The sequence below is a fragment of the Humulus lupulus genome, chromosome 5, assembly GCF_963169125.1.
Source record: "Humulus lupulus chromosome 5, drHumLupu1.1, whole genome shotgun sequence".
Taxonomy (NCBI): Eukaryota; Viridiplantae; Streptophyta; class Magnoliopsida; order Rosales; family Cannabaceae; genus Humulus; species Humulus lupulus.
This window is the reverse complement of record NC_084797.1, coordinates 92,489,149-92,513,578: the sequence shown is the minus strand read 5'-3', so window position 1 is coordinate 92,513,578 and position 24,430 is coordinate 92,489,149. Positions and strand designations below refer to the sequence as shown.

Here is a 24,430-nt window from a genome sequence, read left to right as displayed (position 1 = left end):
CCTGTGACCAATCTATTTCTAGCGTCAGCTTCTCCCTGGGTTAAGGCAAAGACTCTGGCAGGAACCATCTTATTGTCTCATTTCTCTTCTGGCTTGAGCTGGGGACATTCTTTCTTTCGGTGACATTCCTGACCATAGTTGTAGCATCCCTTGGTGTTTGCACATCACTCACCAGTATGATTCTTTTGGCACTTAGCACATTGTGGGTATTCTACATAACCCGACCTACAACCTCCATTATTTGTCCAGGCTCTTTTATCGTTGTCGGACTGCTTGTTGTCAGCATGCCTTCTTTTCTGACCATTATTGTTGCTGGACTAATGGTTGTTGTGGTTGTTGTTTCGACTGTTCTGAGCTTGACTCTGCTGCTTAGGCTCAGGCTTACTGGCCTCTTCCTTACTAACATTCGCCTGAAGCCTTTCTACTTCTATTGTCGTTTCTAGAACATCGCCATACGTAGTATTTCCCAGGTTTGCTAGCTTAACCCCTAGCTCAATCTTTTGTCTAAGTCCTCTAACAAACTTTGTAACCCTCAAAAAGTCAGTTGGAACCAACTTTGGCGCAAACTTGGCTAGTCGGTCGAACTGCTGAGCATACTCTGCTACCCTCAAGTTTCCCTGCTTCAGACTAGCGAACTCCTCGACCCTTGTAGCGATGACTACCGAGTTGTAGTACTTTTTGTGGAAAATCTCTACAAATATTTCCCATGTCATGGTGGCGACATCGTGAGTCTGTTGAACTAAGTCCCACCATATTCTAGCATCTTTCTTAAGAAGAGACGAAACGCAGGATTTGCGGTCTGCGTTGCCGAGATTCATGTGCACTAGGATCGACTCTATATTTCTGAGCCACTCTTCTGCCTCGAAGGGGTTTGTTGTCCCTTCAAAGTTTGGAGTGTGGTTCTTATGAAACCGCTCATAAATTGGCTCCATGTACTGAGCAGGGTATGGCGCATAGTTCGCCATTGGCCATCCCCCATACGGAGCTACTTGATGGGGTGCTTGAGCTATTTGTTGAGGCTGCGGTTGTGGATGAGGCGGAGGCTGAGTTTGAGGCGGCTGAGCCTGTTGTCGCTATTGCTACAGCAATTCATCTACTTGTTGTTGAATTCTGACAATTTCTGTAGTGTTATCAACCAGCGACGGCGATGCACTTCGGTTAGCAACAACATTGGTAGCACGCGCTCCCCTTCTACGAACTGGAGGGGCTTCATTAGTCTTGGGAGTGAAGCTGGAGGCATTGACATTGGTGCGTGCAGACCTTCTGAGTGACATCTTCAGCAGAGTTCTAACAGTCGAGAAAAACATGTTAGAACTTACCCTAATAGGCTCTAAAACAAAACTTAATCTAAGCAAACATAACTCAGACCTATTAATTATGATTTCTTATGAAAAAAATTATATAAGCCTTCTTTATCATTAGGGTGTGTTTCTTTACTTAGAAAAATAAACCATCTTTATTATTTTCTAAGTGTGTTTCTAATCATCCTATATGACTTAATTCTCAGGCTCAAAACTCATCGTTGTTCCAAAGTTAACCATATTTAGGGAGAGTTGGGATCAGTAAAATCGCTCCCACTACTATGGCCCCTTATCTCTCAATATAGAATCCGGTCCATTTATTTGTATCCACCCTCACCGAACTTGATCAATATTTATTATGATTGTAAAAAAATCAAACTCATACATGTCATTCAAAAATAACAATGATATTTATTTGGAAAAAAGTTTTCACTAAGTACAATCATAAATGCAAAGATAATAAATAAAATACATAAACAAATTAATCTAATATAAAAATCAGGATCTTCTACATCTGACCCTTCATCTAACATATCATCATCTAGGAAGATTCTATTTTTTGCTCATTTGAGAATTGGAATTCCATCTTAGAGGTGAACCTAAGTATGACAAAATAATATCTCATAGCAACTGGTAATTCATCTTCATCATCTATAGTCTCCCATATTTCTTCTAAAGTTGCAATTACAGTAGGATAATCTTTAAAAAGTCTAATCACTAAAACATATTGCTCCATTGCTCTCATAATGATTTGTTTAGTTGTTTGTAGGTGACCTATCTCACGGTGGAATAAGAGTAATCTTTGAGTGATTCACTCCTACTATATTTCTTTACTCTCTATTTCTTTTCAAGGCCTTAATGGCTCGGATATCCTCATAGGTTAAGGCTCCATCCATTCTTAACTGAAAACATAAGGTTAAAATCATAAACATAATAACCATAACATAAACACTTACCTTGGCAGTTAGATTCGGAGCTTAAGCATGTGCATCAAGGAGAACTTCATGCAAATGGACCGTTGCTCTGATACCAACTCTAATGACCCAACTATTTATAAGACTTTGGATCATTAAAAACTACTAGACTTAGCTACTACTTTTGGAGAAAACATAAGAAATAATCATAACTTTAATAAAACTCTAAAATAATTATTGTATCGATAACATAAAATTATAAATTAAAATGTAATATGGCATGGGTAGCCATTTTTTGTAAAACATAAAACATAATTCAAAAGACTAAATAATGTCATCCTCGATCGACACGTAGTCCACTAAGTCCATTCATCCTGAATACACAAGCCAAACTACTAAGAATCCTTCCGCCTCTATAATCACTTTCTTGCATCACACTAAAAATAAAGGAGTGAGCCTAATGCCCAGCAAGGCAAATCTACTAACAACATATATCATAAATCAAAAGCATAAGAGTATATTATAACCACATACTATAAAACATATATCACAACTCTAACCCATGATCATGGTGAATCTTGGGGTTTGCTATCTAAGCAACTATAAGCCCCAAGCAACATAAGAACATTGGCATTTACTAGCTAAGCAACTATAAGCCTCAAGTGACATAAAAGCATTGAGGTTTGCTAGCTAAGCAACTATAAGCCCCAATAACTACAAGACATATTCATAAATATCATAACACAACATAACATATCATCACATAACATAAACATATTATGACATAACATATCATAACATATAAGCATATAAAATCTATCCTATTTTCCTTACCAAAAGACGAGATATTTGGAATCAAGAGCGAGATTTAGAAACTCCTATAAACAACTAGTAGAAAAGGGTGAGAATCATTAAGAATAAAGATGAATATGGGTACTAAACCATCAAGAAGAAACTTACCAATAAAGACCATAAGTTTCAAGAACTTAAATACCTAATCAAGAATCAATAACAAGAGTTATGATCTAAATAGAAGAAACTAAAGAAAACTAAAGACTTATATAGAACTGAACTTAAGGAATAGGAATACCTTAAACGACCTTATGAATTGATCTAAAATCCAATACCGAAATCACACTATTTCTCACTTCCTAAGTGTTTATAAAAGCTTAGAATAGTAAAGCTTTAACCCAAAATCCAAGTGTATCTCTCTATAGTAACACTAGCACCTTGGAGGCCCTGATCTAATGCTTGAAGAATGATAAAAATGGCTGAGCACTAGGTCCTATTTATAGAGTTCAAGGAGTGAAACTAACCCCTTTTAATTTGAATAAATAAATGATTATAAAATGAAAAATATTTGAATTTTCGTTCAACTGACGCCCAGAACTCGGTCAAAATCGTTCAAAGGCAGGTCTAAGTGGTTAAGGGTATTTTTAAAATTTAAAAATTCAAACCTCCAAAACTATACCCATGAGGCCGATATATCGCCCACCCTAGGTGATATATTGCCTCCCCAGTATTCCCGAGGCTTGTTCCATCATTCATGCAAAGTTGACGTGTTTTCCGTATCTTCCGTTAGGCGATATATCGGCCCCTATGCTGAGATATATCAGCATACGTAGATATATTAAACATGTATTTTCACTTTTTCAGCATAATTGGAATTGGAAAAACTACTTTGACTGAGTCATAATACAATCCTAACATTTGCTGGAAAGTTCTAGAGCTTCTAGACCTTTCTTTTATTAAAACTATTCATCAAAATACTTAATTCCTTAATAATCATGATTATGACAAGTGTCATGCTCTTATTGACTCTATCTAATCCTCAGGTTATAATAAATAATATATCTATGACCAACAATATTAATCAAACCTTTGCTTATATTTAATATTCTTAAACTTTAGGTTAAACTTATAAAATCCATAATTGTTGCTTTGAGTTTCCAACTAAGTCCCAACTTGAACCAAAATCCACGGTAACTAACATACTACTAACTAATACTAACTACTACTACTACTACTACTACTACTACTATCTAAGTAGGCTAAGTAAACATTATGGGACTCTACACAAGTGTTAGTAGATTTATACTAACTACTACTACTACTGCTATCTAAGTAGGCTAAGTAAACATTCTGGGACTCTACACAAGTGTTGCGGCTATGGCTCAACCTGTTACCCATAATAACCAAGCCGGAAACAACAAGAGAAAAGGGAATGATGAGCGACCCGAACGACATGAAGAAGAACAAGTCTGGGGAAAAATTCAAGCCTGTTTATGCCACCCACACTGACTTAATGGATACATGGGAACACATCTTCCTGGCAAACTCCAATCGCCTTCTGTGCAAGAAGCCATAGCCATTAAGGCATCAAAGGGTAAAGAGAGATCCCTCAAAGTTTTTCCAATACCACAATGACATCGGTCATAACACCGATGATTATCAACAACTGAAGGATGAGATTGAGACTCTCATTCGGGCTGGACCATTAGCCCAGTACACCTGATATCGAGTTGCTCCCAACTAGTCTACCAGGCAGAATTCTTGTCCTGGTGCAGAAAATTCGACAGGTCAGTTTAGGACTCAGATGGATCAAATGAATTAGATGAATCAGAATCAAGTCGACCCTCCCCCAATAGTTGGAGGACCTCCTTTGGTGGGCACAAGTAACGGGGCCCAAAAGAGGTATATAAACGAGCTAAAAATTGTTAACAGTATGGAATTTACCCTGGAGAAATGGTTATAAAAAAACAGCGGTTGGAAAAACAACCAATCATTCTCATGGAGGAGGATGCTAGCCACGTTCAGTTCCCACATAATGACCCGCTGGTGGTGACCATGCAACTCACTAATCGAAGGGTGCGAAGGATATTGGTAGATAATGGAAGCTCAGTAAATGTGCTTTTCGGGTCCACCCTGGAAAAGATAGGATTGTCCATGATCGATCTCAAGGCGACCTCAATGACATTGTACAAATTTTCAGGTGAAGGGATGGCGACCATAGGAACAATCAGACTAGTGGTTATGCTAGGAGATGATACACGAATTGTTACTAAAATACTTGAGCTCGTGGTAATCGATTGTCCGACTGCATATAATGGGATTTAGGGACGACCTGCACTGATGGTTTTTGAAGCCATCACTTCAATCCGACTCTTGACAATAAAGTTCCCCTTAGCCTCGGAGATACGCACAGTATGTAAAGACCAGCTCGCCACCAAAGAGTGCTACAACATAGCCATGAAGGGAAAGTCAGAACCCGGGCAGCAGGCAATGGTCATAAACGAAGGAGGTGAGGAGTCACAGGTAATGGAGGTTACACATGGGACGGAAGAACCTCGAAAAGAAGATAACGAGGTCGCCCAACAAGATGACATTGATCCGCGAGTAGGCAAGGATAGATCTGAGCTAAAAGCAGTGGAGGAGCTCAAGGAAATAGATATCGACCCAAAAACACCTTCAAGAGTTGTAAAAGTTGGGAAAAATCTTGGAGCTGAAAAGAAAAAGGAGTTGGTCGAAATCCTGAGGAAAAACCAGGACGTCTTTGCCAGGTCACATGAAGATATGGTGGGAATTATTCCGAGTATAATAATGCATATTTTGAACTTGGACACGAACATGCTTGCAAAGTCTCAAAAATGATGGCTTTTGGGGAAGGTACGGTCGAAATCATTGGAAGAGGAAGTAGCTCCCCTACTTAAATGCGGGTTTATAAGAGAAGCAAAATACCTGATCTGGGATGCTAACCATGTTCTTTTCCCAAAGCCAAATGAGAAGTGGAGAAATTGCATTGATTTTTCCGACCTCAACAAATCTTGTCCTAAGGATTGTTTCCCATTAACAAGAATTGATCAGTTGGTAGACGCCATAGACAATCACGAGCTCATGCCTTTCATGGACGCATATTTTGGATATAACCAGATCGTGATGAACATTGCAGACCAAGGGCATGCCAGTTTCATGACTGAGCATAACATATACTGCTACAAAGATATACCATTCAGGCTGAAGAATCTCGGTGCTACATACCAACGTTTAGTCAACAAAAAGTTCGCTAACCAAATCAGGAGAAACATGGAGGTGTATGTCGACGATATGCTCGTTAAATTAAAGACTGCCAGTAACCATGTATCCGACTTACACTACAACAAATATCCCTTTCTACAACACATGATTATAAGCATATTCAAAAAGTATTATAATAGGTAATAAAAAAAAGGGGTAAAGTATATGAAAAGCTAAAATAATGGGCGGGCTTCGAATTAATACGCAGCAAACTCTTGCTCAGCTATTTGACTCTAACCCTTTCTTTCTTTTATAATTCCTTCTGCCTCTCACAGTAACAGCCGCCTCCAAACCCCTCCATTTTGTGAAACTCTGAAGCTCTCACAAGATCACAAGTCCCATTCGGCAGCCACCGTCCTATCTCTCACTCCCCCCCTCTCTCTCTCTCTTTGTCTCTCACTACACATAGGGACACGGTAACTAAAATTTCCTACTTTCTCTTGAGTATTGAAATACTTTTTTATTTTTGATTTCTTGAAGGATGATAAACATAAAGCAGAAATTTCTTCCTCTTCCTCAAATATAGTTCTCTTTTTACTATATTATTGATTATTAATTTATGGTTTAGGGCTCTGAAGCTTGAAGATGATATATACAGCCATAGAGACATTCTACATCAAAGGTAATCAACTCCAAAATTCTCCATCCAGAAAAGATAAAATTGATGAACCCACCCAAACCACGTTCTGAATTTGTGGCTGCAATTTAGTTCAAGAAAGTGGAATTTTGCTGCGATTGTATGCTATTATTCTCTTTAAATTTTTTTTTCTTTTTTAATGTTATGAATTCAATTTTTTTCACTGCTATTATAATTTTTTCAGACCCCATGTTGTAATGGCGACCACCCAAGTTTGTTCCATCATTTTAATTGCAATAAGTTTTTTCCTCGCTTCAGTGTCAAGGTTTGTTTCTCTAGTTATACTATTTGTCTTAACTTTAATTTCTAAATTTTTTGAATTTAAACTTTAAGGGAACTCGTTTTGGATTGTTGAGTGCTTATATTTATCTTCAATATGTTGTTTATCACACCCTAGTTTTGAATTTTATTTATATGTGTGCGTGTTGATATGATTTTCTCTATAAATCAATTCCCTCTGTTTTCAACTAGTTGCCTCATTTCTTTGTCACAAATTTGTATAATATTGGGTGTGTTGGTGTGCTTTTTTTTTGTTTTTAGTTAGTTGAGTCTGGTAACATGTTTCAAAACAGTTGGGTTCTATGTTTGACAGATTTAAATTCTTTTATATTACTTTATCTAATCAATGATAAAGATTGTCTTCACCCTCAAATTATGTTGTTATTCTAGTGGACTATATGGCAGATTAAGCTTGTTAAAATTATTATACAAGATATAGTTAAATTTGTAGTGAAATTGAACTATTTTATATATGTATGTTTTTAACTTGTTTCATATAATAAGGACTGTGAATATATTTAGAAGATTGAGAAAGTCATATATATGTATTTATATGTGGTATGATTTTTTGTGTTATTGAGTATAGGTTATGGATCAAATATATGATATGCCTATGTATTGTAAGGAATATAAGAAACCAAACTATATATATCTAAGCTCATTTATAGAGAGTTGGAGTGGTTAAATAAAAATGAATTTTCATTTTATTTAAGCTCACTACTACAAAAATTACACGATAAGTCGGTTAAAAACTGACTTCTGAATGTTCATAAGTCGGTTGGGAACTGACTTCCCATGCAGTGACTTATGATGTAAAAACATAGTAGGTCAGTTGGCGTCAAACCGACCTCTGGTGTAAGACATGGTAGTTCGGTTCCAAACCGACCTCTGGTGTAAGACATGGTAGGTCGGTTGCACACCGACATCTGGTGTAAGACATGATAGGTCGGTTGCAAACTGACATCTGGTGTAAGACATGGTAGGTCAGTTGCACACCGACCTCTGGTGTAAGACATGACCTACCATGTCTTACACTAGAGGTCGATTTGGCGCCAACTGACCTCTGGTGTAAACCATGGTAGGTCGGTTGCACACCGACCTCTGGTGTAAAACATGATAAGTCGGGTCACAACCGACTTATGGTGTAGACATCTATTGTTAGTTTTACTAGAACCGACTTATGGTGTTTTTTTATTAAAAAGTGTATTATGCCAAAAAAAAATCATGCTTTTTATACAAACAAACTGAACAAAACAAAATAGATATCACAGTGATATTAAATACTAGAATTTGAACTAAGTATCCAAAATAACGAGTCTTAAGTTATTACAAAATGACTCATATAAGCATTGTAAACTTAGACAACAAAAGTGTGTATATCTTCAAGAAAGTCTAGGTTGACATTATAAGTATATCTCATTAGAAGTCTAAGTTAACAAAAGTGAGTGGACCTATGTAGTACTCATCAAATCCATGACGCATTGTGCCCATTCTTCACGTACTTCATTGATCTGATCCTTTGTGTAAGAGTTCTTCCCGCCACACTAAAACAACATTCATTGCATGAGTTGAATTAATATACTTAATATTAAGGTAAAGCTAGAACTTTAATAATGAATATTTTCACTTACGTTACTAGTTAGCCATCGCATTGAAAACTCATTTGTCACGAAATCTTTCATCATCCTCATAACATAGAATCCACATTGTACTGATTGTAATGGTGGACGAGGACACTTAACAGTTCTCCACGCGACATCCTTAGTTTTCGCATTATTTGTGCGTAAATGTTGAAAGACACTAAGCGATAAAAACATAAACATTTAGATGTCGTTAATTTTTAAATGAATTTAAGAGTATGTAGTTAATTGGTTAGATTTTTACCGAGAAATGAGAGATTTGATTTCATCTGGTGGAAAATTGTGAAGAGAATCCAGGAAATAGCACAATTGGTGATCAAAATCAATTATTATAAGCATCCAATGCTTTCTAACAAAAACACAAAAACAAATCATTATTAATATTATATATATTCACTAACAAAATACTAAAAGTAAAAAACTTACCCCTTATGATATGGCAACAACCACATCTGACCCGGATTTGAATCAATCATACGCTTTGATACCCATTCAACTCGTTCTTCTTCAGTGGATCCAACATTTGATAACCAAATTGGCTCAACAAAATGAAAAAAGTGACTGATCTCTCTTTTCACTAATTGGAAGTATAAAATTCTACATAAAAAAAAATATGTCTTTGTTAAATTTATAAAATACGTCATCTAAAAACATATGATTATTTTAAAAATATTTGATACCTGATATATAACGATACACATGATGCTCCAATCTCTTCCATTAAGCCAACGTGGACTATATCTTCTTGTGAGATGTATAAATCATTTTCATGGCCTAATATCTCAAAATCCATTGGAACTTTGACCATGAAACTTGGCTCCACATACTTCACGGTAGTTAATAGACACTTGATAAATCGAGGAACCCCACTAGGAATCTTGAAGAGTATTGGGGCACTAGCTTTGCTTGACACTACTTCATTTTGACTAGGAAGTCTTTGGGAAGGATGAGACTTCTCTTGTGTCATTGGGGCATTAGGTATTGGTGAACTATTCCTTTTTTGCTTCTTTGACTTCTTAGGTAGCTTCAACATGAAAGTAACACATGTTGGTCATGAAAAATAATTTAATCACTAAATATAGTTGTTTCTCAATATCTTACCAAATATGAATCGTAAGGAATGATCATATGAGATGGCCACTCAACATAGTGGCCAACAGCTTGACGTACTAAAGAAATCTCATCCCCAATAGGAAACATAAGTTTAGCATCTTCATTGCAACACTCATCCACTTGCACACGATAGTTACCCTTTCTTAAGTCAACACAATGAATTTTTCCGCTCGTTGCCATTATTCGTCCAATAGCAACAGTATCACCATTTTCTGCCAATAATCTAGACTTCTGATTAACCTACAAGTTCAAGATGAGGACAAAATAATATTTATGTTATAATAGATATTTTCTTCAATAATAATATGAATAGGTGAAGAATAAAATACCTTTGAAGAAACTAAAGACTCATTTACCACCTCCATTGCCGTAGGGGTCACACTTGTTGGTGAAACTATCGTAGGCAAACTCACTTCACTTCCTTTTAATGATAAAATTTGGTTTGCTAATTCTGTAAAATTTGTCAAAAACAACTCTCGTTCTTCTCTTTCTCGTTCTCATTCTTCTCTTTCTCGTCTTCGTTCTACTTCAAATTGTTCAGCTTGATTACGTAGTCTTTGCTCAAAGGATTGCTCTAACTTTTTAAAGTCATCTAAGTATTTTTGAGTTTGGTGTTGTTGAAATTGAAATTGATATTGTTGAAGTCCACTAAAACCTCCTATTGGCTTCAAAAAAGTAGTCTCTTTGTGTAACGCCATGACTTTGGCCTCTTACTCTACCAGGATGCTCCTTTTTTCCTAACACTTGTGTCAATATATCGTTTGTCCCAACTTCTACAAGTGTTCCCTCATTTCCCTATCTAGAAGGTCATCCTGCAATATTTAATTTCATAAATTTAGTAATGAAATATAATGAAGGATAAAAAAAAATCCAAGTTAGTTTACAACATACAATGGCATCTCCTATAAGCTTGTCACACTCATTTACATAATTTCCTGATGCATCTTTCCTTGCCTCCTTCCAAAGTATAGATCGATCTATTGGCTCATCTGTGCCTAATTTAGTTTGCTACAACAAAATAAAACTCAATTAGTTATTTATTAAACCATTACAAATATTAAAATCAATATTAAAAGCTCACTTACAAGGTAAATTTCTATTTCTTTATAACTGCGTCGTGATGAACGATGAGGATACTCCAAAGCAGCACGACTCTCTTTTTGTTTTTTACTAAATTCCTAATTCAATTGGAATAATTTAACTTTTCAATAAATTAATATATGAATAAAAAAAATTGAAACTTGGTATTGTACACTTACTTGAAATTATTTACTTTTTCTTTTGGTGACGAAGTTTTTCCATTCCTCCTCTGGAATGCTATATCTTTTTGGAGGCACATCTAATGTAGTGGGATTTGCTTCCAATAAATCTTGGTTGTTAAGGTAAGGAGCTACAAATCTTCTGGTCAAAAATGTTTTGAATGCCCTCCACTTGATGCCTACTGAACTTAACACTTCCTTTCTCATTCCCTCGTTAAGATGAAAAGCTAGCTACAAAGTTTAACAATACAAGTTAGTGTAAATAATAATATACAAGTTTAAAAGATTACCTTCAGTCTATGAACCTTACATTTACATCTTTCCAAACATTCTCCAAAGCTGCAGCAAGAACATCATGCCAATTATCATATGTAATTGACACCATTGACTTTGCTTGCATCCCCAAATAGCATTGTAACGCTCTCTCCGGAGTTCCAATTGATTGCCCTCTCTTGTTAAACCTTAAATTTATCTTTATTCCTTTGATTTTGTCAGCAATTATTTTTTCCAATCGCACTATCCCCTTAGTCTGCCTACTTTTCTTCTTCTTTGTTGTAGGGTCTTCATTACCAGCCTCTTCTACATCGATACCTTCGTCTGCATTGTCTTCAAGTACCTCTTCGGGATGCTCTTTAGGATGGTCCATGATCCTATTAAGAAAAAAGAAGTATAAAGATCAGTAAACAAAATAAACAAATGATAAGAATATTTTAAATACAAAGCCACTATGTTTGGTCTAGTGGTTATGGGGGTTGGGAATTGGGGTGAGACCCAGGTTCGAAGGTTCGAACCTAGGATCTCATTAAGGCTTTTAGTTCAATTAGGCACCAAGTGTTCCAACGATAAAAGAAAATATATTTTAAATACAAACTTACAATCCAAATTCCATCACAATCTCTTCGAACATATGGTCCAACTATTGATTCGATTCCCTCAAATTCATTGATATCTCCAATTTCTTTCTCAAAAGTTTGAAGTTCGCCAATCTCATAATCATCATCATCATCACCTATGAATTTTGGTTGTGATGCAAGTACAATTGACCGTCTTGAATCTGATGGATCTTGATTATAGAACACTTGTTTTGCTTGACTTGCTAATATAAATGATTCTTCTTTATGGCCTATTTTACTGAGATCCACTAAAGTACATCCTAACTCATCTGATATAACATACTTGTCTTCTACCCAATTGCATTTGAACATTGCCACCCTAAAATCACGATAATCAAGCTCCCATATTTCTTCAATGACTCCATAAAATTTCATATCTCCATAAAATGGTTTCTTATCGCGAGCTGAAGCAAATTGAAGAGTTTTTGCAACAATACATACACCACTATTTTGTGTCACTCTAACATCATCACGAGCTTTTGTACTAAATCTATATCCATTCACGACAAATCCATCATGTTTAATTGCCAGTGTAGTCGGACCTAATGAAATCCATCTTAAGTTTTCAGATACTTTGTGAAACTCCATACTCAATTCAGATTGAATCTGCATAATGTAAAATAAATTATAGATTTTGATATAGTTATTTTTAAAAACTAAGTATACTTATAATGAAGGAATTAGAATAGGCTACCCTATCACGAAACCATTGATGAAAATTTCGATGGTGGTAATCTTGAATCCACTTTCTTGATTTATTTTGATTCTCACGATGAAGATATTCCTAGTGTTCTCTGAAATTAAGAATATTGTTATTATGACAATAAATCATTGCTTAGATATCATTTCACATAATATTAATACTTACTCTATGCAAGCTTGAACTTCAATTGTATTCTCTAGAACATTTCGATGAGCAACATCCAGTCTTCTTTTTTTATTAAGGTGAGCCTTCCATTGTTGATGCCTCTTCCAATAACATCTTCACTCATTGTCTTTCTGGGAATACCAATCGCTTCTGCATCAGTAATATACTCAGTACAAAATTCAACCGCTTCTTCTGCTATGTAAGCCTCAACTGTACAACCCTCTGACGATTTCGATTTCTAACATAACCTTTGTAAACTTTCATCAATATTTCAAATGGATACATCCAACAAAAACATACAGGCCCACATAGTTTTACTTCTCTAACAAGATGCACTGCCAAATGAACCATGATATCAAAAAAAGATGGAGGAAAGTATTGCTCAAATAAGCACAAGGTCTTCGCAATTTCTATTTCAATGTTGTCCAACATAGATACATCAACAACCTTACAACATATGGCCTTAAAAACCAAACACATTCGTATTATAGCATTTCTAACATGTTGGTCTAGTGATCCCCGAATAGCAATTGGAAGTAACTGTTGCATCAATACATGACAATCATGAGATTTAAGACCGATTAGTCTACAATCTTTCAAAGATACTAAATTACGAATTTTTTATGAATACCCATCTGGAACCTTAACATTTGCCAAAGTTTCACAAAGTTTACGTTTCTCGTCTTTCTTCATGGTGTAACAAGCAGGAGGTAAATAAGTTCTTCTTTCACTTGTTTCAGGTGCCAAATCTTTTTTTGATTCAGACATTAACACAAGGTCCTTACGAGCAGAGATACTGTCCTTAGTTTTCCCAGGAATATTAAGTAAGGTTCCGATCAAACTATCACATATGTTTTTCTCAATGTGCATGAAGTCAAGATTATGTCTTACTAACAAATGTCTCCAATATTCCAATTCAAAGAAAATTGACTTCTTCTTCCAACATGTAGCATTCTTTGAATCTTCTGCTAGTTGATCTTTCTTATTGCGCTTTCGTTTGATGTTTGTTTTACATTTGCCTTTCTTTTTCCCCTTTGTCTCTACACTTTCATCGACCTTTTCCATAGGCTTACCAAATTTATTTTTTATTAAATGAATCTCTTCGTAGACAGCTTCTCCAGTCATTGGTATAGGCGCTTCTCGCAACTCTTGCTCACCATTAAATGCTAATTTTTGCTTCCGGTAATAATGCTTTTCTGGTAGAAACCTTCTATGACCCATATAACACATCTTCCCACAATGTTTTAATCTTGTGGCGCTTGTCTTTTCACCGCATATCGGACATCCTTTATATCCTTTCACAAAACATCCTGATAAATTACCATAAGCAGGAAAATCATTGATTGTCCATAAGAGCCACTACTACAAAATTGTACTTAGATGACATGCATGAGATGACGTTTGTAGTAGAACTGTCGTGTCATGTTAAAAATATACATGATACAACAGTCGCTCACAAACTGTTGTGCCATGCAAATTAAAACTCACATGAAATGACAGTTCTAATGAGAATGTTGTAACATGTCTATTTTTAACATGAGACAACAGTTCTACTTAAACTGTTGTCTAATGCAATACAAATTTTCTAATCAAGTACTTGTAACGCCCCACGTCATTATGGTTGCTTCTTAGAATGACAACTGACCCTACAAACCAACACGAGTCTTTCCAGCGTGTTTTGTCCTCACTCGCACGCTTCTTGGAAAAACTTCCCAGGAGGTCACCCATCATAAGATTGCTTCAAGTTAAGCATGCTTAACTTTGGAGTTTTCAAGTGATGGGCTACCAAAAAGAAGATGCATATTGTTGGCATAGGTAGTACCCATCAATCCATTTAAGCCCTCTTTGACTGTGTAGTCTCATACCTACACAGTCTTAGAATCATCACACTTGACCTTCCCCAGGCAGTGTGGGATTGCACAGCTTTTTACCCGGTCTTTCCCCCCACGGATCACGGGATTCTGACTGCACAATACTAATTTAATTTGTATTTTTTAAATATAATTTAATACATTTTATGTAAATATATTCATAAAAAAAGTATTAATTAATAATTTGCAACACACAATAGCTACTTGTTAAAGAATGAATTTTGTTTTTAAATGAGTTATTCAAATAATTGTTTAAATTTTTAATACTTTTTTTGTAATATTAATTGTTAATTGAATTATTTATTACATATTTAATAAAAAAATATTTCTTTTATTAAAAATTCATTAATGATAGTGTTGTTTGGTAAAATTTAAAAAATAGTTTTTTATTTAATTAATCAAATATTTGACAATTAAACATAAAATAGTGTTTGGTAACCTTATTTTTATTTATTATTTTTAAAATTTTAAAATTCATTAAATTTTGAAAATATAATTTTTTTACTTTCAAATTTTTTTTAAACCGTTTCGAATTTTTGTTTCTTCTCTTCTTCAAATCAACACCTCATTTTATATGGTTAAACAAAAATTAACAATAAAAGTTATCAAACACATTTATTAATTTTTGTTTTTAAAAACAAAAAACAAAAATAGTTACCAAACATATTTTTATTTTTTAAAAATAAAGAAACAAAAATAAAAAAAATATTTCCATTTTTGAGTTTGGTAAAATAAAATAAATTTTTTTTTTTGAATTTTTTAAACTCAAAAATATAAATATTATTTTATTTTTGTTTCTTTATTTTGAAAAAATAAAAATATATTTGGTAACTATTTTTGTTTTTTTGTTTTTAAAAACAAAAAATAATAAACACTTTTGATGACTTTTATTTTTATTTTTTGTTTAACAATATGAGGTGTTGATTTAAAGAAGAGAAAAAAAAGAAAGGAAAAATAAAAAACGGTTTAAAAAAATTTTGAAAGTGAAAAAAATTCTATTTTCAAAATTTAATAAATTTTAATTAAAATTTTAAAAAATAATAAATAAAAATAGAGTTACCAAATACATTTTATGTTTAATTGTCAAATTTTTAATTAATTAAATAAAAAATTATTTTTTAAGTTTTACCAAACAATATAATTTTTTTTTTTTACAAACACAACCTATTATACTTATTAAAAATTGATAGTATTAATTTTATTTTTTCTTTTAAAACTAATAAAAACTATTTTTTAAAAAACATATTCTTTTTTCTCTTCTTTATTTTTTTAAAGAATGACTTTCTTAATGATTTCCAGGTTAAAAAAATTGCCACAATCGTGACCCCCCCTCCACCTCCATTTGACCTCGCGCGTAGCACCTCCTCTGTGACGGCGCCCCCACCTCCATTCGACAACCCCGAACAGCACCCGAAGACAGTAGCCCAGCCACCGTTCAACCCCAGGACAACAACCCTGCCATTATTTCGACATCCACAACAGATCTTGTGATTGGATTCAACCTCTCTTCTTCATTTTCTCTTTTCAACTTATTAGTACTGTCTTGTATCTCATCTCATGTATTTCTTTCTGTGTATCTTTCATTTTAGATAGGAAGGAGAAAGATCTAAAGAAGCGCAGCAGCAGCCGCAAAAGAAAAAAGGTGGTTTTCTTGTCCTATTTTTCAATTGTTTACTCATTATAAGTGCTCATTGCCCAGTTATAATCTCTTATGCCTTTCTTGATCAAAATTCAATACTTTATCTGCTTCTCAATAAAACTGTAATAATGAATGCTGAGATAAGTGAATCCTATGGAAGAAAAGATGGATTCTGGTTGTGGAACATCTTTTTTTTTTATGCAAGAAAAGATTAGCACATTCATATCTAATTCTCGCCATTCAAACCTTAGTCTGAATGTTGAGGTGGGAACAACTATGTAAAAGCTATATGTGATGTTTTTGTTTTGTTGGTTGAAGTAGTTTACAAACCATTACTTATTGGACCATTGCTATACTCCATATGCAGGTTCATGTCAAACCTGCTATACCAAATCCAAAAGTGGAGCATGATGGAAAAAACTTCTCCACGGTCATTGAAAATAATAAAAAGGTACAAGCATACAACTACTAATTGTCACTTTTACATTACTTTTCAAAGAATATGCATTTTTTATCTTGGCACGGACTAACCATTGTAATAATTATTTTTATTCATCTATAGAGTTTCACAGGCTTTAGGAAGATAGATCTTCCCTTCTTGTACACATTTCATGCTGGATTTAGGATTTCTTGTGTTTCTTTATTTCACTGCAGGTCTTTGAAGAGGACCTGTTAAAAATTGGCTCTGTAGTCAGAATATTGGAAGAAAAATGTGTCAAGCTAAATGAAGAGAAGGAAAAAATTGAGCAAACTATGAAAAAATTGCAAGGTTTTGACTGGCTAGCACATCTATAGCTATTCTTTTTTATCTGCTGGAATCATTGTAAAAATGTTTTGACATATCTAAAGAATCTACTTGACCAAATCGACCATTTAATTTTGTGACACTGACATGTCCTTCCATGCTAGATATTACTTGTGTCGTACCATTAATTTATATGTTGATTTAGGGAATTACTAGCATATTTTGTTGAGACATTTATTTTCTCAATCAACTTGATGACCTTAAACATTATCTACTTTATATTAGGTATGTAGAAAACAATCCACAGTATGCTGAATCCGGCGTTTACTTACTCAAATTTCGACAACTGCAGGTAGAAACAAATTTATGCAGATAGCTGATTAGATAACGTTACATTTTTGCACATTCTTCCACTAAAATTTGTTTCCATTTCCAATAATTGAGTAATTTTTTTGTTATGACAGTCTCGAGCATTGGGTATGATTCACTCTCATGTACTTTCTGTACTCAAAAGTGCGTCTTCTCAGGTAAAATAATGTAGGGGTTGAATTAATGCGCTCCATTGTTTTGTGCTGTTTTGTTGGGTTGGTAGGCCTCTGTTTCTGTCTCCTTTTGGTCTTAAATCAAGTGCTCTGTTTGTTACCTAAAAAAGAAAACATTCTGGTTCTATATGGTTATTGTTTCTTCATTAGGTTCAGTCAGCAATCCAGAGCAATAGTAGCAGCAAGGCATCTCTTGCTGAGGGTGTAGAGGCATCTGTTATATTGGCCAGGCTTTCAGAAATGAGGTTCTTGGATATATTTTTCATCAGTCACATATGTATCTTTTCAGTCATCCCTATCCATACTTTTTCTACTATGCATTTGTTATTACTTTTAGGATCTCTAAAGCTCTGTTTGATAATTGGATTCTATTGAGAGAGTAGGCAAATCATTTTTTGTTAAATCTTAAACTTTGTGGTAGGAAAATGTAATGTATATTGATAGTATTTAGAAAGATTATATTGACTATGAAAGATACAAATTTCAAAAAAAAGTTTTATATGGTTAGCTTTCTCTTTCTTTAACTTTAGTTGTTGTTGTTGTCATTGTTTTTTTATTTTTATTTTTGGTTCTGATTGAATTAGTCTTGGGCTTGGTAACTGGACAAGTTGTAATTTAAGATATTTTGTAGCTTAACATAGTTCAGAGTTCGATCAGCAACAGAATTTGACAGCATCGAGGATGGCCGAAGTTTTAGAGGCACATCCTAAGGTACAGGATGCAACAATTTGTCACTGGACAGATTATAATTTAATACTTATCTTTTTATTTGTTAGTATCGTGTATTGTGAATTGATAGTGTGACAACATTTTTGATAGGTGGCTCAGGTCTATTATCCTGGCTTGAAAAGTCATCCTGAACATGAACTTGCCAAGAGGCAAATGACTGGTTTTGGTGGTGTCGTCAGTTTTGATGTGAGCATTGTTGACTATTTTTAATCTGTTTAGCTTGCTTTCGTGAGCCCGATATATGTTCTTTCTACCTCAGCTCATTGGTATGTTCATTCTCAACCGGTGTATTGCTTGACTATGCAGATTGATGGCGACTTACATACCACCATCAAATTCATTGATGCACTTAAAATTCCATACATTGCCCCATCTTTTGGTGGCTGTGAGAGTATTGTGGATCAACCAGCAATTATGTCTTACTGGTACTGCCCTTGAATTTTCAATATATTGATTGAAAATGTAATTATTATCTGTCAGTAGTAAGTTTTATCATGACAAGGTCGGATTATCATACACCCTCATGGATGCATATTCTTTAATGAAAAGATTAGCAAAGTTTAGCTTATAAATAACCCAAAAAAAAGTCAGATTACTATGAGGCCTAAGGAGTAAATAGTTTTGGCATAGATGCCTAGGCAGAGTGATAAAATTGCTTTTGTTAGAGCTTTTCAGTTTGTAGTATGGTAGGACCTGTAGTAATTTGAGATTATTTTACATCTCTAAAGATGGTTTTTCTTCTTCTTTTCTTTTCAATTAAAGCTTCAGCTCAAGTGCACATTTTTCTTCTATATGAGGTATTATAATATGAGGTATTATTGTTTATCTATTGAAATAAAATAGAAGAAAAAAGAGTGCAAGTAATTTTTTTGTTGATTAAACTATGTGTTGATATTTATTAACTCCTAATTTATACTTGTACCATATATATATAGTGATGAAAAGACTAGATTCCTAATCACTGAAGAATATGTATACCATGCTAATGATCTGCAATGAAGTATTTTACTTGTGTATATACTATATATTTTAAAATTAGGAATATATGTAATTTTTAGAGTAAATTGTTGATTAAATTATTCTTGCAGTTAGTTCATGTTAGTCTACAATAAAAAGAATGAAAATGATGAGAAGAAATAAAAATTTTGAAACCAATCCATTCCAAATAGTTATTACATAAAAATTATGATATAGACAAATAAGTAAAAATGATTATTAATTCATAATTGAAAGTACACTTTTAATTGAAAGCTTTGCTATTAGAATGAGTTTTGATTTGGCTAGAGACTAACAAAAACTGCAAAATCTTAATATTTATAAGTATTGAAAGCTAGTTATTTATAATACTGCACTACTTTGTTAATTTCAACTAACAAAAATTTGAATTCACATTTGCTCCAAATCAAACTAGTAAAAAAATGCATTCAAAAACAGAAATGAAATAAAAAGTAACAGGATTAACACTATGCAAAATCAAGCCAAATTTCTCCACCCTGTTTTCCATTTCCTCAAAGATTTTCTTATTCTTCTCTAGTCAAATAACCCAACAGATAGCTGTTACTACAATCTACCAAAGAGTCTTCCATTTCCATTTTGCTTTGTGCACTTTAATTTTTAATTTTTTAAATATATTTGATGTTATTTGCCCCTGGGACTATATTTGAGGTGTTTGGAAAAGTACATTTTGATTTGTGATGATTCAGAATTTTGTGGTCAACTTTTGAGTTAAATTTTGTCATTTTTCTTATTTTGAGATTTCAATATGTATTTGTTAAAATGACTCATAGACTGTGATCTAAGAATACTGGTGCTGAAGGTGTAGAAACAGCTCTGAAGTTGGCCAGGAAATGGGGTTACGAGAAGAAGAAAATTCTGAAAGATAAGGTAAAGTTCAGGGAGATTATATTTAACACATACAAGGTCATCTCTCTATGTCTTAGTTATTTTAATTTTTGCTTAAACTGAAGAGATTTACAAATTGAGGCACTAAGTTCAGCTCAAAATATTTACTGGCCTTTGTAAGCAATGATTGGGTTAAGCTATTATTTCAATGCCCTTAATAATGTATTTTTCAAGTAATATCTATCTAATTTTTTTTTTGAATCCTGAGTAAGAAATTTGAGTTTGAAATCTCTTTGTTAATCTATATGTGGAGATCTTTCCTACAAATCCTAACGAACCTAATGATATTAGCTGTAAACTAACTAGCTGTAAACTCTTTTTTTTTTTTTTTTGTATTTTATAGTAATAGTATTGAATGGTTGGAGTTAGATATCATTAATAATTAATATACATTTATGAATAATATTTATAAACTAAAAATTATATAGTCTAAGTTTATAAAATAAACTAATATACACTATGTAATTAATATACATTATGGATATGATTAGAGTGGAGTTTTGTCCTGAAATATACAAACAAAGGGAATCAAAATTTAGTTTAGCAAACAATATTTCTTTTCTTTGGTCCCTTCAAGTCTGACTTTGGGCAGGGGTTGGTTGCTTATGTTGTGTTGTATTCTACTTTGTTTTAATGAATTAAGTGTGTGGCCTCTGTCTAGGAAAATACCATTTTAAATTAAAAAAAATCCAACACAGTTGTTTGAAAAGTGCACTAATCTATCGAGTCCATGTGCCTAAGATGATGCCATTTGCAAGTTTCTTCTTTTTTTACACTTGCTGCCCCTGTTTTGCTTTATGAGTGAAATCTGAAGAAAAAAAAATAAAGGGGTTTATTCAAGCAAAAGATGGCAAAGATATCTGAAGAAAAAAAAAAGGGGGGTTTTATTTAAGCAAAAGATGGCAGAGCTATCCTTATGAATTTATATATGTATATATATATATTGTCTTTAGATCTTTGCTTGCTTGTTGAATTATTGACTTCGCATGGCTAGTGTTTAAGTTTATATTAAGTCATTGAAGTATACTCAAAGTTTTGTTGCATCTATTTATTGATTTATACTTGTGTCATGGATGCATCATTCTTGATTATATTTCATACATTATAAAGCTGAACCACGTAACAAAGTCTTCTCTTTATTCAATGCTCATACCTTATTATGACTTACTTGCTTTTGATATATGGTAAATTTAATTTTTTATTATGCAGATTTGTGTACTTATAGTTATAGAAGCAATGGTGAGACCTACTTTAACTTTCACTCTCCAATTTTATTTCATGGTTATATTATTTTTTGTTGAACTAGGTTTTCACTTATTTTTATCTTCATTCATTTCCTCTTCAATAACTGCAGGGAAATTTCTCTTCTATGAATTGAGTTATACTAATTAGTTTACTTTGTTCTTAGTGTAATTCCCAGGTTTAGGTCCTGGTGTAGTTTGCCTGTTCTAGTTGTTGTTGGCTAGTTCAGCTGTCTCTGTTGTGTTATGTAATGACCCACTACTCTAGACTATTTGGACCATTAACGAAACTATACATAAAACTTACATTTGCGAAAATACCATAATTTATTGAATAACTTGCAAAATAAGAGTTATTTACAAAGTAAATACCAAAACGGATATGGGATCCCATTGTCTTTAAAACAAAAACATAATTTAAAATAATAAAACATTACATAATTAGTGCGGAAAATACATATAAAAAGACATAAACCGAAACTACATCCTCGAATCGATTAACGCTCGGCCCCTTGACTCCATTCATCATCGATACACATCCTCCAAGCGCCACGAATCTTACCGCCTCTAAGCTTATTTTCCTGCACATAAACAGAAAGGAGTGAGCCTAATGCCCAGCAAGGAAAATCTAACACAAAGTCATATACATAATTTCATAAGAAAACATAAAGACTTAACATAATACATATAACATACACTTATTATAATGGCCATTATTACTTGGGGTCCCATAGACTAAACAAGCATATGCCCATGGGATTAGTGGGGTCCTACTAGCTAAGTAGGTCATATGCCCATAACCCATTTGGGGTCTTGTTAGTCATATGGGTCATATGCCCAAGCCTACAAACATACACATATATCATAACACTTTTAATAACATAAAACATATAGATAACATAATCACATAACATATTAATTCTAGCCTATTTTCCTTACCAAAGTTACCGGGATTATGGACTGAGTTGGGACTTTTGGAACACTCCTAAAACCATAAGAAAGAGTGAGTCTAAAGAAAGGAGATGAAATGAAAGAGATGGAACGACTAAACCATAGAAAACATACTTACCGACTTATATGCTTAAAAGCTTGGATTCCCTAACCAAAAGAAGAATAAGGTTAGGGGACTGAGTAGAAGGTTTTGAGAAAGGAAATAACATAAAAATACAGAAAAGAACTAGAGTTTTGGGTTTACCTCAAAGATTGCAAGATCAATCTAACCTTCACCGAAATACTATAGAACTCACTTCCCAAAGTGTTTGATAAGCTTATAGTTTTTCCCCAAACCAAGTGTTTACACTCTCACACTCACTTAACACTAGCAGCCTCTGAACTTAGAGCAAATGGTGAATAATGGCTGGGTACTGGGTCCTATTTATAGAGTTTGGGAATGAAAATATCTTGATTTTACTTGAATAAAAATAATGGCTTTTTAGGTGAAAATCATTTGAATAATCGTTCAGCAGAGGCTGAAGACTCGTTCAGAAGATGCTGGACTGTTGAAGGAGTTTGAATGGCTGAAAGGAAAAGAATTCAAAAGTATTTGAATTCATGCTGGTGGAGGCGATATATCGCCCCCTATAGGCGATATATCGCCTGGACCTTTGTTCCCGAGGCGACCGTGCTTCGATTCGTGTTTTCCGTATCTACGTGCTGCGATATATCGCCCCCTATAGCTGCGATATATCGGCATACGCTGAATATTTAAACACGAATTTACACATTTTTAGCTGAGTTTGAATGGAGTAAACAGCCTTGACTAAGCCCTCAACGTGCTCAAAGCTGCTGACTGACCCTATACATTCAAACTTTTACCCTTATTTAATTTAATCCTCAAAAATACTTAATCCTTAATTACCATTCAAAACATGTGCTTAAAATCCTATTGGTTGATGTCTAAACCTTATAATATAATAATATAATCCTTAATATCAGTCACATTAATCAAACCTTAGGTTATACTTAATATTCTTAAACTATAGATTAAACTTAGAAAATCTATAAGTACTACTATGAGTGTCCAAATAACTCCCGGTCTGAACCAAAAATCCAAAGTAACAATGATAACACTAAACATACTATAATACTACTAAACAATTAGCTAAGTAAAGTTCTTGGACTCTACATGTTATTAATCTATTTTGTTGCTATGTTTGACACAAGTTATAACAAAAAAAAAAAGGATATCTAAGCTCTACTATTGATCATGTGATTCTATTTTTTTTCCTGTATCTCAGATACGAGAATTGTTAATTGAGTTGTGATGAGTAGACTTTGTTTAATTGGGGTTTCTCATTGGCATTGGCTGTTGAAATTTTCCATGATGAAATTATATAAATGATACATGACAAGGGTTTTGAGTGTTACATTTTTATTATTATGTTTTGCTTAAACTTGCTAGTTGAGTCTATGTATAGGGAATGATACCAAGGTAAGGACTGAGGTTTATATATGGTATACATGTTCTAGTTTGCTTGAAAATTTAATAAAGCCAAATATGTCATGTGACTTGTGGTTTTTATTTTTTCAAGCCATTTTTTAGAATGATAAAACTAGTGCAGTACTATTATAGAGTGAGAACCAACATATATGACTGGGCCGTAGTTGAGACAGGAAAAGGGTCATGAATTATCCTCTTGCATTTTTTAGATTTTTGTTTGTATGTTGATTAATGAGTTGCTCTGTTTCGAATAGGATCATAAACACAGCACACACAAATATAATTATTATATATATATATATATCTAAAAATATGTACTTTTTCATTTTGAGTAATGAATTGC

General features: G+C 33.6%; 2 protein-coding genes across 2 annotated transcripts; both read left to right on the top strand.

The window, feature by feature from the left end:
- Positions 1 to 16,636: 16,636 nt before the first annotated feature.
- On the top strand, positions 16,637 to 17,838 carry LOC133780498 (uncharacterized). Its single transcript, XM_062220203.1, has 3 exons — positions 16,637 to 16,752; positions 16,856 to 16,939; positions 17,143 to 17,838. Exons 1-3 carry the CDS (start codon positions 16,642 to 16,644, stop codon positions 17,281 to 17,283), a joined length of 336 nt encoding a protein of 111 aa, XP_062076187.1. The 5' UTR covers positions 16,637 to 16,641; the 3' UTR covers positions 17,284 to 17,838.
- A 572-nt stretch (positions 17,839 to 18,410) lies between these two features.
- LOC133780499 (cystathionine gamma-synthase 1, chloroplastic-like) lies at positions 18,411 to 19,037 on the top strand. The gene is made up of 3 exons (XM_062220204.1): positions 18,411 to 18,486; positions 18,595 to 18,690; positions 18,811 to 19,037. Exons 1-3 carry the CDS (start codon positions 18,457 to 18,459, stop codon positions 18,940 to 18,942), a joined length of 258 nt encoding a protein of 85 aa, XP_062076188.1. The 5' UTR covers positions 18,411 to 18,456; the 3' UTR covers positions 18,943 to 19,037.
- The last annotated feature ends 5,393 nt before the right edge of the window (positions 19,038 to 24,430 follow it).

Bases quoted from the DNA above. Each gene is read 5' to 3' on its own strand.
- LOC133780499 (XM_062220204.1), top strand. From the start codon at position 18,457: ATGGCCGAAGTTTTAGAGGCACATCCTAAG. The intron at 18,487-18,594 runs GTACAGGATGCA...CATTTTTGATAG, and splicing joins TTTTAGAGGCACATCCTAAG to GTGGCTCAGGTCTATTATCC. The intron at 18,691-18,810 runs GTGAGCATTGTT...TTGACTATGCAG, and splicing joins GTGGTGTCGTCAGTTTTGAT to ATTGATGGCGACTTACATAC.
- LOC133780498 (XM_062220203.1), top strand. From the start codon at position 16,642: ATGGAAGAAAAGATGGATTCTGGTTGTGGAACATCTTTTTTTTTTATG. The intron at 16,753-16,855 runs GTGGGAACAACT...CTCCATATGCAG, and splicing joins ACCTTAGTCTGAATGTTGAG to GTTCATGTCAAACCTGCTAT. The intron at 16,940-17,142 runs GTACAAGCATAC...ATTTCACTGCAG, and splicing joins TCATTGAAAATAATAAAAAG to GTCTTTGAAGAGGACCTGTT.